General features: G+C 34.3%; 2 protein-coding genes across 5 annotated transcripts; both read left to right on the top strand.

Moving 5' to 3' along the window:
* Positions 1-1,115: 1,115 nt before the first annotated feature.
* On the top strand, positions 1,116-5,647 carry LOC139977647 (uncharacterized). 4 transcript variants are annotated; one of them, XM_071987110.1, is made up of 7 exons: positions 1,116-2,090; positions 2,257-2,394; positions 2,488-2,622; positions 2,844-2,975; positions 3,645-3,791; positions 4,103-4,305; positions 5,259-5,396. In XM_071987110.1, exons 1-6 carry the CDS (start codon positions 2,021-2,023, stop codon positions 4,291-4,293), a joined length of 813 nt encoding a protein of 270 aa, XP_071843211.1. In that variant the 5' UTR covers positions 1,116-2,020; the 3' UTR covers positions 4,294-4,305; positions 5,259-5,396. The 4 variants fall into 4 exon arrangements, with proteins under 4 accessions (XP_071843211.1, XP_071843210.1, XP_071843213.1 ...); XM_071987109.1 differs by lacking the exon at positions 1,116-2,090 and having other exon boundaries at positions 2,111-2,394; positions 5,259-5,647; XM_071987112.1 differs by lacking the exons at positions 1,116-2,090; positions 2,488-2,622 and having other exon boundaries at positions 2,111-2,394; positions 5,259-5,647.
* Positions 5,648-10,806: 5,159 nt separating this feature from the next.
* Positions 10,807-13,582, top strand: LOC139977983 (uncharacterized). The gene is made up of 5 exons (XM_071987875.1): positions 10,807-10,888; positions 10,982-11,116; positions 11,457-11,582; positions 12,190-12,393; positions 13,333-13,582. The coding sequence occupies exons 1-5, from the start codon at positions 10,807-10,809 to the stop codon at positions 13,533-13,535; spliced, it is 750 nt and encodes a 249-aa protein (XP_071843976.1). The 3' UTR covers positions 13,536-13,582.
* Positions 13,583-14,596: the final 1,014 nt, after the last annotated feature.

The following is a 14,596-nucleotide window of genomic DNA, read 5'->3' as shown; positions in this document are numbered from 1 at the left end:
AAATGTTACCGAAGTGTGTTCATTTAAAGCCTATAGACAATATCAAAGTAGGAACCATGCTTTCATAAAGACCTGCACACACGCGTGTGCACACAACCCCTCACCATGTTATAGATAACCCCCCCCCCTTCCCCCAGTAACGACAAATGAGGATTGATATCCACAATGTGCAATCTCCACACAATTGGAATTTGCGTCGTCATAACTTATTGTTCGCTGTTCCTGCACAGTATTTTGTATAACTGGAAGCTTGAGGGGGCAAGCTATCATCGATTTTTGTAGTAGTTTAGTTGCAATATAATTTTCAGCCCGTGCAATAACAATGGGAGTAGATGCATATCATCCGCCTTTAACTATTCATGAAACCGAAACATATTGCTTTGTTGATATTTTAATAAACTTGTAAGATTTACATTGGGCGACTGTATAAACAGCAGTATATTATAACAGAGAAAGATATTTGTTTTATTGTTACTAAGGTAACTACATATGGGAAGCGAGAGGAATGGCTGGTGCATAACGATCCTATCAATATGAATATAATTAAGTGATTCAGGACGAAAGATGAACCGTATAACTTGGTTACATAGAAGCCCTCCCGTCATGATTTTGGAAACATATTCAAAAGACACGATTTGGGCCAATATTGAGAAAAAAACATCAGGGTACAGCTTTACAAAATGATAAACTTTAGCCAAAAAATAAAGGGTTGGCTAATATCTCGGATTGAAGAAATATTACTTTGTAAATATAAGCAAACAAAATTGTTCAATGCAAGGACTGCTGTTAACTGCATGTGTATGTTTAATTTATTTATTTACTAGATATGGCTTCAAGTTTAAAGCTCAGTATTCTAGTTATTTTATCTCTGTTTCGCTTACGATCTGACGTTACAATTCTTGGGATTTTCGCTGCTAATTGTTTTGATGTAAGAGTTGCCATGTGACATTAGTGACACTAGTCTACAACTCGATGATTTTTAACGCCCTACCTGAACTTCAATACGAGCCCCCCCCTCCAACCCAGTCCCCCCCCCCCATCCACTTTCTCGCACACATCAGCCTCTATGATGGCAATCTTTTAATTCAAGGAGTTGATTTGCTGCAAACTTTAGTAGAGGGCTTGCTGTATCTATGACTCTACTCACATCAAGTCTACATCAACCGATATTGTTACCACCCTCCATCTATCACAAAAGGGCTTGCCACAAGCCAGAGGCAAAGGATTCTATACCCTCTCCTCGAGCTATGATAAATTTAAAGAAGCAGCACCGGTCTACAATACAGCCCTCCGGAGAGCTGGATACAAGGAGGAAACTAAATACACACCGAGGAGCAACAACAATACCCAGAAAAAGAACAAAAAGAACAAAGCCCGATAAAGAATATGGTAACACCCAACAATATAGCAGAAGCGTTAAAGACCAATGTGGGTGCGCAGTTTCTGAAACTGGTATATAAAAAAAACATTTTCCTTGTGACCTTGCCTTACACAAGATATTTTATAAGAGCATCATAATTGGATATAGCTGTTTGATGAGTATATGGCAAATAATAAAAGCCCGCAATGACAAATCATAACGAAAGCTAACCCGGAGACCAGGGAAATAACTTGCAATTGCAGAAAAAAAGATCAACTGATCCCTGTCCGGAGAATGTCTCGCCAGCGATATAATCTACAAAGTAAAGGTCACTACTCGCAAGAGACAACCGTTTATATCGGTCTAGCTAGTGGAAGCTTCAAGGCAAGGTACAACAATCACACAAAATGTGTCCGCAACGAATGTTTCCAAAAAGAACTGAGCTCTCAAAACATATCTGGGAATTAGAAAAAGAAAAAAATCGATTACTCCATTTCTTGTGAAATTCTTAAGCACTCTAATACACACATGAACAGTTCCGACCAGTGTAATCTCTGTATTGAAGAAAAGTTGTTCATATAAAGAAGCAGAGCCGACAAAAGCTACAACTCAATCAACAAGTGTAGCGAATCTGCTTGCACAAGTGATTAGACTCCAGCAATGGACATCATCGCGGCGATATTTATCAGTTGCTTTATGATTATTTCTTTAAGATGTACCTTATTATTGGGTATGTTTTAATATTTTACTTTTCTTTCGTCAAAGTTCATCCTTTTTAAATTCTTTTTACTTCCTTGTTATAACAAAAAATATAACCATGGTAGCTTATCTTTATGAGATATTATCTTTTTTTATGTTAAGGTATAATCATGAATTTCTAGAATGTTTAATTACAGCAAACCCCGTGTGTTACAGTTTCCACCGACTTAACAATCAAGATGTAACAATTAAGATGACAAGCTGTTTAACTGACAATGACGGAACCGTGAAAACATTCACATCCTTAGAGGAAGTCTCAGTTGGAGAATTGATGGGTGAGTTAATATTTGTCAATTCACTTCGCGCTCAATGAAACATTTTCATGTGATAAAGAATACCATTAACACGAACCTTGTTGTTTTCCCAAGGGTTTTATGCTAAACGTATTGCTTCATCTACCAACATGAAGAAAGCTACAACGATCAAAAATCACGTGAATACCACAGAATTACCGACGGTACCTATTACAACCGGACACTGTGCAGCAGACAAAATGGATTCCAGTGAGTAACCTGGATCTTCCCATATTAACGAACATGGTTTAAACCTGGTCTCAACTTCTCTCAAGAAGCTTTAAGAATCCGTTACCGAAGGTCTAAACGTCTGTTCATTTTTCTTGTAGGGTGTATTAATTTTATTATTTTGCATTTTGAAAGACACTTCTGTAATGTTCCCGCTGTCTTTGGAAAATTAGAAATTCATGTTTCTATTTAATTTTCATTAGCATTTACAATGGAAACTAGCTTACCTGGTACGTTAGTTACCGCAGATGGTGGGATTAGTACATATCAAATGACGACTAAAACAACTGGAGACATCTCAACATCATCAATGTATGAACCGCCAACAGACACCGGTAAGTAGTGTTTAACTGACTTCATGCATGGAGAATAATAAACTACTAGTGCGTTCTCATATTGCCATGAACTAATCAGTATGATGTGACATCATATACCGATAGTATTATGTCTCATTATTGTTTTAATTAGTATCAAACAAAGCCTACCATCATGGCTGAGACTGCATTAATAGTATAGCTAATTATACATGTCTGTTTAGTTGTGTTATAAATATTGATTTCAGTACGAGGCTCTCATCGGTAACATCATCTACGAATGCGAAAGGATTGCTTACAATCAACAGTAAGTCGGCATCAGTTCAGATCCTGAGAATTTTCCAAGATGCACTTGAAGCTAAAAGTACATAATTACTACATAATAGTACATAATTAGTTAGGTAACTACGATTTCGGCGAATAAATCGATCGTACTACTCAGCAGCTTTTAATTTCGACTCAGAAACGATCAATTAAACAGTAATCAAGTCAACATTATCAACAGTTAATATATGGTCTCAAGTTCTCTCAAGATGCTTGAAAGAATCCGTTACCGAAGATCTAAACGTCTGTTTCTTTTTCTTGTAGGGTATATTAATTTGATTATTTGCAATTTGAAAGACGCTCCTGTAATGCTACCGCTGTCTCTGGAAAATTAAAACTTCATGTTTCTATTTAATTTTCGTTTAGCATTTACAATGGAAGTCAGTACATCGCAAACTAGCTTACCTGGTACGTTAGTTACCGCAGATGGTGGGATTAGTATAGATAATATAACGACTAAAACAACTGGAGACATCTCAACAGCATCAATGTATGAACCGCCAACAGACGCCAGTAAGTAGTGATTAACTGACTTCATGCATGGAGAATAATAAACAATGAGTGCTTTCTCATATTGCCATTAACTGCTGAGTATATACTAATCAACAGCTTTTATTTTCGACTCAGAAACGATCAATTAAACAGTTATCAAGTCAACATTATCAGTAAAGTGTGAACACCATCATTTGCCACGATTTTCCATCAAATCAACTAAGTAGTAAACATTCCTTATATTTATTGTTTTTATCATAATCTCCTTTTATGTCATTCATAAAAGCAAAAACTGCTGTTTCAATTTATTTCTATATCGTTTAATGAAACAGGTTGTGGTCAATGGCATCAACTGGATCGTAGCTTCTATTGCATGATTCCAGAATTTCAAAACCTGCAAGAGGCAGAGGATATATGCCGTACATATGATGACGCCCATCTCGCTTCGATAAGTTCGGTAGAGGAAGATGACTTTGTTTCCCAACTTACAATGGGTTCGGATACTTGGATTGTTTACAGGTGACTATTTATGATGGTAAGTAATATAAATTAACCTACTCTGTATATATTGAAATTGATTGTATATTTTTCAATCAGTATATAATCACGAAGTACGACAGACTTGCCACTTATTAACTGCACAGAAGAATGCATTCATTATGATTTGTGTTGCACTTTCTTGATATGAAACATTCCAATGAAAAGAAGATTGGATTTATGTTTTTCATTTACAGTGTTAAAAGTACATTAAAGTAAGTGTTTTGCGTAAACTAAGGCGGGACACTCGGTGGCTTTTTTGTCCGAATTTCCATTGGCTCGATCCCAACGGATAGGTCAATGTTTCGGCAAAGAGTGAAACGACATGAGCGTGTGATTATCACTACTAAACAATAGTACCAAAGGTAAACACCGTCGAGAATGGGTGTTAATGAAGTATTTCATGGGTTGCACAATCCGCAACATTTTAAAGATGCAAATGATTCCTTTTAAGAAAGGTCACCTAAGAAAGAGCCTGGACAGGAAGAGCAAACGATATAACTAATCAATTTTATTAATCCAATTTCAACTGTGTATCATGGGTCGTTTGAATAAACAAACAGACACTACACATAGTCTTAGCCCCAATGATTACCTTATTTGCGCAGATGCAACTCAATATACTCATAAGGGAAGCATACGACTTTTAAAGGCTCAATGTGTCAACGACTGATGGTGTTTTATGTCATTCAATGGTGTCCTTAACTTGTTTGATTGCCTTTGAATTGATAAAACAATGCTCCTCTGCGTTCCTATACGTTTCATTCTTTGTTAATGCTACTTCCGTTTTTCACTGTCGACCACGTTTTGTCACATAAAATAATGATTCCCTGCAAATTGAACTCTAACCTGGTGTTTTATATACTCAAAAGTCATGCTCACATGCTTTTACAAGAATGTGTTTTTCACTATGTGGTACACTTTCTAATTAACATTGCCTATTTGTTTCAGATCATTGGGCATGGCACCATGATTTATCGCTCCCAGAATATGAGAACTGGTCTGACCCTTATTACAAGACTTGTCCTGACACAATCAATGCTTGTTGCCATGATTACGGTTGCGGCGTCATGATAGATTCCAGAAATGACAGAAAGTGGACTCCCTCATCGGATACTGATAACTTGTTTTTCGTCTGTGAAATAGAAGTTTAGTGAATGTTATATGTAAACTTGTATTCAAACCCTACGCATTTTCTGTAAAACGATGCAGCAACATAAAGAACAAGTTGATGGTATAACGGCACTAGCAACAAGTTGGCATAATATATTTACCAAAACAGCAACTAACGTTGTATACTATGTAGATAAAATTAAGTATTTATGACTAACCAACAGAGGTAAAGTTCGGAGTTTTTTTTCTTCTTCAAACCACCTAGTGACCATTTCCGTAATCAACAGGAGAACAATGAGTAGTAAGACATTCGGAAAATGGAAAATAAAAAGAAGAAGAAATTAATGGAGCATAAATGTAGTTGTCAACTAAAAATCACAGATATCATCCGACCTAAGTTATTCATGTTATGCTTGACATCGATTCCACAGATTGATTTAAAACTGACTGAAATTACTAGAGAGAAAGAAAGATAATTACAAGAATATGGAAACTCAAGCTAAAACACTCTTTAACTTATAGAGTGTTTTTATATTTCCGTTGACTTATAGTATAAGTCAACGGAAATATATTGGTTGTTTTTCATGATGTAACGTTGGCGTAAATTTCTTAAACTGTCAGATAAAATGCACTGTAATACCTCACACAGATGAGTCTTTACCGCTTGTTTTCGGGTGGACAATAAGTGTGAAATTAAAGAACATTTCAGCTACGAGACATATCAACAGTGCTTTTACAGTAACTTTGAATTTACAATGAAATGTAAAAGGTATGTTCCAATTTTATTTACAGAATTGTTCCAATAAGCATATGTGTGCTATCACTGAGGGAATTTAGTTTTGCTGGACTCATATCTACCAGCTTTAAATAAAATCTGAATTATTATCACGATCGAGTAAACTCCTGCAGGTAAAATTTGTAACTGAACAACATTCTATAGTTCTCCTTAACTTGCCTTGAGAGTATATTCTATTTGTAATATTTCTCATATTTCTATGAACGTTATATGTTTAAATGTGAAATTTTATGTTAAATAACAAACCGGCATATCATTACTAGATAATGTTTAATTAATGTTTTATTAAAGTGAAAGTAATGTATATATAGTCTTCAAGAAATAGTTTATGATTAATTAATAAACGACAAATATTTTGTTGTCTATAGAATAATCAGAAGGTAGTTTTATGACAAATGATTGTATTAATTAATCATATATTAAAATCGTTTCTGATTCATCAATAGACCACAAATAACGTGTTGTCTATACACTAATCATAAGGTAGTGTTATGACAAATGATTGTATTAATTAATCATATATTAAAATCGTTTCTGATTCATCAATAGACCACAAATAACGTGTTGTCTATACACTAATCATAAGGTAGTGTTATGACAAATGATTGTATTAATTAATCATATATTAAAATCGCTTCTGATTCATCAATAGACCACAAATAACGTGTTGTCTATAAACTAATCATAAGGTAGTTTTATGACAAATGATTGTATTATATAATCATATATTACAATAGACGGCAAATACTGTGTTGTCTCTAGATTAATCAGAAATTAGTTGTTTGACAAATGATTGCATTAATTAATCATATATTAAAATCGTTTCTGATTCACCAATAGACCGCAAATAACGTGTTGTCTATAGATTAATCAGAAGGTGGTTGTATGACAAATGAGTGTATTAATTAATCATATATTAAAATCGTTTAATCCGTTCCTGAATATATCGTGAAACTAACGTGAACGTTTTATTTTCAAATTTTCACTGCTATTGTTATCATCGCATTGTTGTAATGACAGTCAATTAAAGTATTAAAGAGCTACATTTAATGCCATCAAAAACCCGTTTCGAAATGTTAACATTAAAAAGTCTTGAAAAGATTGACTACCACTACATTTGATATCAATAATTAAGTATGTATGTGCTTGTTTTTGAGAAAGAATTAAGTATACAAAATGTGCTTAAATCTCAGTTAGTATTCATTGCAGAAGAAGTTAACACACCTTAAACAATCATACATAAATTAGTTGTCAAGTTTTAATGTACTATTTTGTGGCGTTATCGCTGAGATGAGATTGTGAGAATATTTTCTACTCTGTTTTTCTGACAAATTCGATAAACCTAGTTCAAAATGAGGTACTTTTCCTCAATTTTAGTAAAGCAATCAGCTGTAAACTAAATTATATATGCAAACAAATCCTCTCAAACTCATAAGATTTAAATCAGTGCATTCTTGAAATCACAATGACCATAATAATAAATTCCTTGTTTGCTAGATATTAAAGCAAAAACGACTATTCTAAGTTTGAGAACTGATCACAACTGTTAATATTGAAAAACCCAAAATCGATGCTGCTCAATTTTTTTTCTCACAACGATACTTCATCAGATCTTTTGAGAAAAGCTACAAAATCATTACATTCTATTGTTTTTCGATAGATAGAGGTTACTTTAAAATTGCAGCGAATGACATCACATCTTTGAACATAGGGATTTCTTTCCATAGTCAATGTTAACCAATCATAGTTTTATGTATATGAAATGATCTTATACTAATGTTTATTTTTTATTTCAAAGTCTTTAAGTCATTGCTGAACCATCCAACCTCCCTCCCCTCCCCCATTCTCAAACTTTAACGACATGTGTAGTGTCAAGTTTTGTTACAACTTACTCATCAATTGAAACTGACTACCATTTGTGTTTCAAAATAAGTATTCTATGATAATTTCAAATTGGACAAATTTTTGATAATCAAAAAATGATCGATAAAACGGGAACCTTTGCGAAATGCTACCGAATTGTGTTCATTTAAAGCCTATAGACAATATCAAAGTAGGAATCATGCTTTCATACAGCCTGCACACACGCGATTCATCCGCCCTCCTCCCTCCTCCCGGTAACGAAAAGAAAGATTGATATTCACAATGTGCAATCTCCACACAATTAGAATTTGCGTCGTCATAACATATTGTTCGCTGTTCCTGCACAATATTTTGTATAACTGGAAGCTTGACGGGGCAAGGTATCATCGATTTTTGTAGTAGTTTAGTTGCAATATAATTTTCAGCCCTTCAATAACAATGAGAGTAGATTAATATCATCCGTGTTTTACTATTCATGAAACCGAAACATATTGTAAGATTTACATTAAGCGCCTGAATGTTCAGCAGTATATTATAACAGAGAAAGATATCTGTTTTATTGATACTACGGTAACAATATGAGGGTACGTAGCGAGAGGAATGGCTGGTGCATAACGATCATATCAATATGAATATGAGTGATTCAGGACGGTGGATGAACCATGTAAGTTAATTACATAAAAGCCCTTCCGTCATGATTTTGGAAACATATCCAAAAGTCACAATTTTGGCCACTATACTGAGAAAAAAAAACATAAGGGTACAGCTTTACAAAAGGATAAACTTTAGCCAAAATATAAAGGGTTGGCTAATATCTCGGATTGAAGATATATTACTTTGTAAATATAAGCAAACAAAATTGTTCAGTGCAAGGACTGCTGTAAACTGCATGTGTATGTTTCAGTTATTTATTTACTAGATATAGCTTCAAGTTTAAATATTCTAGATATTTTATGTGTGTTTCGCTTACGATCTGACGCTACAATTCTTGGGATTTTCGCTGCTAATTGTTTTGATGTAAGAGTTGCCATGTGACATTAGTGACACTAGTCTAACACTCGATGATTTTTAACGCCCTAACTGAATTTGAATAAAAGCCCCCCCCCTCCAACCCAGTCCCCCCCCGTCCACTTTCTCGCACACATCAGCCTCTATGATTGCAATCTGTTAATTCAAGTAGTTGATATGCTGCAAACTTTAGTAGAGGGCGCGCTGTATCTATGACTCTATACTCATATCAAGTCTTCATCAACCGATATTATAACCACCCTCCATGTATCACAAAGGGCTTGCCACAAGCCAGCACCAAAGGATCCTCTACCCTCTCATCAAGCTATGATACTTTTAAAGAAGCAGCACCGGTCTACAATACAGCCCTCCGGAGAGCTGGATACAAGGAGGAAACTAAATTCACACCGAAGAGCAACAACAATACCCAGAAAAAGAAGAAAAAGAACAAAGCCTGATAAAGTATATGGTAACACCCCACAATATAGCAGAAGCGTTAAAGACCAATGTGGGTGCGCAGTTTGTGAAACTGGTATAAAATCATTTCCCTTTTGACCATGCCTTACACAAGATATTTTAAAAGAGCATCATTATTGGCTATAGCTGTATGAGGAGTAGGTGGCGAATAATAAAACCCGCAATGACAAATCATAACAAAAGCTAACCCGGAGACCAGGGAAATAACTTGCAATTGCAGAAAAAAAAGAGCGACTGACCACTGTCCGGAGAATGTCTCCCCAGCGATATAATATACAAAGTAAAGGTCACTACTCGCAAGAGACAACCGTATATATCGATAGTGGAAGCTTCAAGGCAAGGTACACTCGAATATATATAAGGGCAGTTCCGACCAGTATAATCTCTGTATTGAAGAAAAGTTGTTCATATAAAAAGCAGAGCCGACAAAAGCTACAAATCAATCAACAAGCGAATCTGTGTTCAAATGTTGTCATAGCAACCATGGAAAGAAACCCTCTATATATATTTTATAAGTTTAGGACGAGATTCATTTTTTCATTGAATTTTTTATACTATTTTTCTTTCTTGTTTCACAGGGAGTTTTCTACTCGTACTAGTTTTCTTATTTATTTGACTTTTCATTGTATTGTATTGTGAATATATTGATATATATATATATATATATATTGATATACCAATATACTAATATATTGATATATATGTATATCAATATATATATATATATATATATATATATATATATATATATTCACAATACAATACAATACAATACAATACAATGAATAACACATTCATGTATTTTATCACTGCATGACTGTACAGTTCAGTTATTATATTTTTTCTCAAGCCGTCGATGTCGAACGATATGAAACAATCATTCAACATTTGACAATGTACACTCTTGAAGCGAGAGTTGGTATCTGCTTGTACAAATGATTATACTCTAGCAATGGACATCATCGCGGCGATATTTATCAGTTGCTTTATGATTATTTCTTTAAGAAGTACCTCATTGTTGGGTATGTTTTAATATTTAACTTTTCTTTCGTCAAAGTTCATCTTTATTTTATTCTTTTTACTTCCTGGTTAAAAAAAAAGTATAACCATGGTAGCTTATCTTTATGAAATGTTATCTTATTTATGTTTAGGTATAATAATGAATTTCTAGAATGTTTAATTACAGCAAACCCCGCGTGTTACAGTTTCCACCGACTTAACAATCAAGATGTAACAATTAAGATGACAAGCTGTTTAACTGACAATGACGGAACCGTGAAAAAATTCACATCCTTAGAGGAAGTCTCAGTTGGAGAATTGATGGGTGAGTTAATATTTGTAAATTCACTTCGCGCTCAATGAAACATTTTCATGTGATAAAGAATACCATTAACACGAACCTTGTTGTTTTCCCAAGGGTTTTATGCTAAACGTATTGCTTTATCTACCAACATGAAGAGGGCTACAACGATCCCAAATCACGTGACTACCAGAGAATCACCGACGGTACCTATTAGAACCGGACACTGTGCAGCAGCCAATATGAATTCCAGTGAGTAACCTATTGCTTCCCATATTAACGAACATGGTATATACCTGGTCTCAACTTCTCTCAAGAAGCTTTAAGAATCCGTTACCGAAGGTCTAAACGTCTATTCATTTTTATTGCAGGGTGTATTAATTTTACTGTTTGCATTTTGAAAAACATTTTTAGCTATATAAAGTAATCTTACCGATTCTTTAAAGAATCCGTTACCGAAGGTCTAAACGTCTGTTCCTTTGTCTTGTACGGTGTATTAATTTTATTATTTGCATTTTGAAAGACACTCCTGTAATGTTACCGCTGTCTATGGAGAATTTTAAATTCATGTTTCTATTTAATTTTCATTTAGCATTTACAATGAAAGTCAGTACATCGCAAACAAGCTTACCTGGTACATTAGTTACCGCAGATGGTGGGATTAGTACAGATCATATAACGACTAAAACAACTGTGTATGAACCGCCAACAGACGCCGGTAAGTAGTGATTAACTGACTTCATGCATGGAGAATAATAAACTACTAGTGCGTCCTCATATTGCCATGAACTAATCAGTATGATGTGACATCATATCGATAGTATTAAGTCCCATAATTGTTTTAATTAGAATCAAACCATCCTACCACGTAGCTGTGACTGCATTAACAGTATAGCTAATTATACATGTCTGTTTAGTTGTGTTATAAATATTGATTTCAGTACAGGGCTCTCATCGGTAACATCATTTACAAATGAGAAATGATTGCTTACAACCAACAGTAAGTCGGCATCATTATTCAAAGATGCGCTAGTAAAGTAAAACTACATAGTTATTAACCATAGTTAAGTTAACATGATTTCGGCGAATAATTTGATCGTAATACTAACCAGCTTTTTTCGACTCAGAAACGATCAATTAAACAGTAACCAAGACAACATTATCAGTAAAGTCTACATACTATCATTTGCCACGATTTTCTATCAAATCAACTTAGTAGTAAACATTCCTTATATTTAATGTTTTTATCATAATCTTTCTTTTATGTCATTCACAAAAGCTAAAGCTGCTGTTTCAATTTATTTCTATATCGTTTAATGAAACAGGTTGTGGTCAATGGCATCAACTGGATCGTAGCTTCTATTGCAGGATTCTAACAATTACAGGCCAGCAAGAGGCAGAGGATATATGCCGTACATATGATGACGCCCATCTCGCTTCGATAAGTTCGGTAGAGGAAGATGACTTTGTTTCCCAACTTACAACGGGTTTGGATACTTGGATTGGTTTACAGTTGACTAGTGGTTCAGGTGAGTAATGTAAGTTAATATATTCTGTATATATTGAAATTGATTGTATATTCTTCAATCAGTATATAATCACGAACTACGACAGACTTGCCACTTATTAACTGCACAGAAGAATGCATTCATTATGATTTGTGTTGCACTTTCTTTATATGAAACATTCCAATGAAAAGGAGATTGGATTTACACTTTTTATTAACAGTTTAAAAGTAAATTAAAGCTAGTGCTTTGCGTAAACTAAGGCGCAACACTCGGTAGCTTTTTTTGTCCTAATTTCCATTGGCTCGATCCCAACGGATAGGACAATGTTTCGGCAAAGAGTGAAACGACATGAGCGTGTGATTATCACTATTAAACATTAGTATCAAAGGTAAACATCGTCGAGAATGGGTGTAAATGAAGTATCATGGGTTGCACAATCCGCAACATTTTAAATATGCAAATGATTCCTTTTAAGAAAGGTCACCTAAGATAGAGCCTGTACAGGAAGAGCAAACGATTTAACTAATCAATTTTATTAATCCAATTTCAACTGTGTATCATGGGTCGTTTGAATAAACAAACAGATACGACACTTAGTCTTATCCTCAATGATTACCTTATTTGCGCAGATGCAACTCAATATACTCATAAGGGATGCATAAGACATTTAAAGGCTAAATTGATGGTGTTTTATGTCATTCAATGGTGTCCTTAACTTGTTTGATTGTCTTTGAATTGATAAAAAATGCTCCTCTTCGTTCTTATACGTTTCATTCTTTGTTAAGTCTACTTCCGTTTTTCATTCTCGACCACGTTTTGTCACATAAAATAATGATTCCCTGCAAATCGAACTCTAACCTGGTGTTTTATATACTCAAAAGTCATGCTCACATGCTTTTACAAGAATGTGTTTTTCACTATGTGGTACACTTTCTAATTAACATTGCCTATTTGTTTCAGATCATTGGGCATGGCACCATGATTTATCGCTCCCAGTATATGAGAACTGGTCTGACCCTTCTTTCGAGACTTGTCCTGGAATAGACAATGGTTGTTGCCATGGTAACAGGTGCGGCGTCATTATAGATTCCAGAAATGAAATGAAGTGGACTCCCGCAGCGATAACTGATAACTGGCCCTTCGTCTGTGAAATAGAAGTTTAGTGAATGTTATATGCAAACTCGTATTCAAACCCTACGCATTTTCTGTAAAACGACCCAACAACATAAAGAACAGGTTGATGGTATAACGGCACTAGCAACACGTTGGCATAATATATTATTATATATTACCAAAGCAGCCACTATCTTTATAAACTATAAATAAGTATTTATGACTAACCAACAGAGATACAGTTCTGAGTTTTTTTCAAAACACCTAGTGACCCTTATCGTAATCATCGGGAGAACAATGAGTAGTAAGACATTCGGAAAATGGAAAATAAAAAGGAGAAGAAATTTATGGAGCATAAAGGTAGCTGTCAACTAAAAATCACATATTTCATCTGACCTTAGTTATTCATGTTATGCTTGACATCGATTCCACAGATTGAGTTAAAACTGATCAACAAAAAACTACTAGAGGGAAAGAAAGATAATTAAAAAACTATGGAAACTCAAATTTAAAAACTCTATAAGTCAACGGAAATATATAAGTTGTTTTCCATGATGTAACGATGGTGTAAGGTTCTTAAACTGTCAGATAAAATGCACGGTATTACCTCACACAGATGGGTCTTTACCGCTTGTTTTCGGGTGTACAATAAGTGTGAAATTTAAGAATTGTTTAGCTACGAGACATATCAACAGTGCTTTTACAGTAACTTTGAATTTACAATGAAATGTAAAAGTTATGTTCCAATTTTATTTACAGAATTGTTCCAACAAGCATCTGTGTGCTATCACTGAGGGAATTTAGTTTTGCTGGACTCATATCTACCAGCTTTAAATAAAATCTGAATTATTATCACGATCGAGTAGACTACTGCAGTTTAAATTAATAACTGAAGAAATTCTATATTTCTCCTTAACTTGCCTTGAAATAAATTCTATTTGTAATATTTCTCATATTTCTATGAACGTTATATGTTTAAATGTGAAATCTCAAGTTCAATAACAAACCGGCATATCGTTACTAGATAATGTTTAATTAATGTTTTATTAAAGTGAAAGTAATGTATATATAGTCTTCAAGAAATAGTTTATGATTAATTAATAAACGACAA

Source organism: Apostichopus japonicus, chromosome 12, assembly GCF_037975245.1.
Source record: "Apostichopus japonicus isolate 1M-3 chromosome 12, ASM3797524v1, whole genome shotgun sequence".
Taxonomy (NCBI): Eukaryota; Metazoa; Echinodermata; class Holothuroidea; order Aspidochirotida; family Stichopodidae; genus Apostichopus; species Apostichopus japonicus.
The sequence above is the reverse complement of the archived record's forward strand: the minus strand, read 5'-3'. Positions and strand labels throughout refer to the sequence as shown.

Excerpts from the sequence above, each read along its gene's own strand:
- LOC139977647 (XM_071987109.1), top strand. The coding sequence starts at position 2,178 with ATGGTAGCTTATCTTTATGAGATATTATCTTTTTTTATGTTAAGGTAT. Across the intron at positions 2,623-2,843 it reads AGCAGACAAAATGGATTCCA|CATTTACAATGGAAACTAGC; the intron begins GTGAGTAACCTG and ends AATTTTCATTAG. Across the intron at positions 3,792-4,102 it reads TGAACCGCCAACAGACGCCA|GTTGTGGTCAATGGCATCAA; the intron begins GTAAGTAGTGAT and ends TTAATGAAACAG.
- LOC139977983 (XM_071987875.1), top strand. The coding sequence starts at position 10,807 with ATGACAAGCTGTTTAACTGACAATGACGGAACCGTGAAAAAATTCACA. Across the intron at positions 11,117-11,456 it reads AGCAGCCAATATGAATTCCA|CATTTACAATGAAAGTCAGT; the intron begins GTGAGTAACCTA and ends ATTTTCATTTAG. Across the intron at positions 11,583-12,189 it reads TGAACCGCCAACAGACGCCG|GTTGTGGTCAATGGCATCAA; the intron begins GTAAGTAGTGAT and ends TTAATGAAACAG.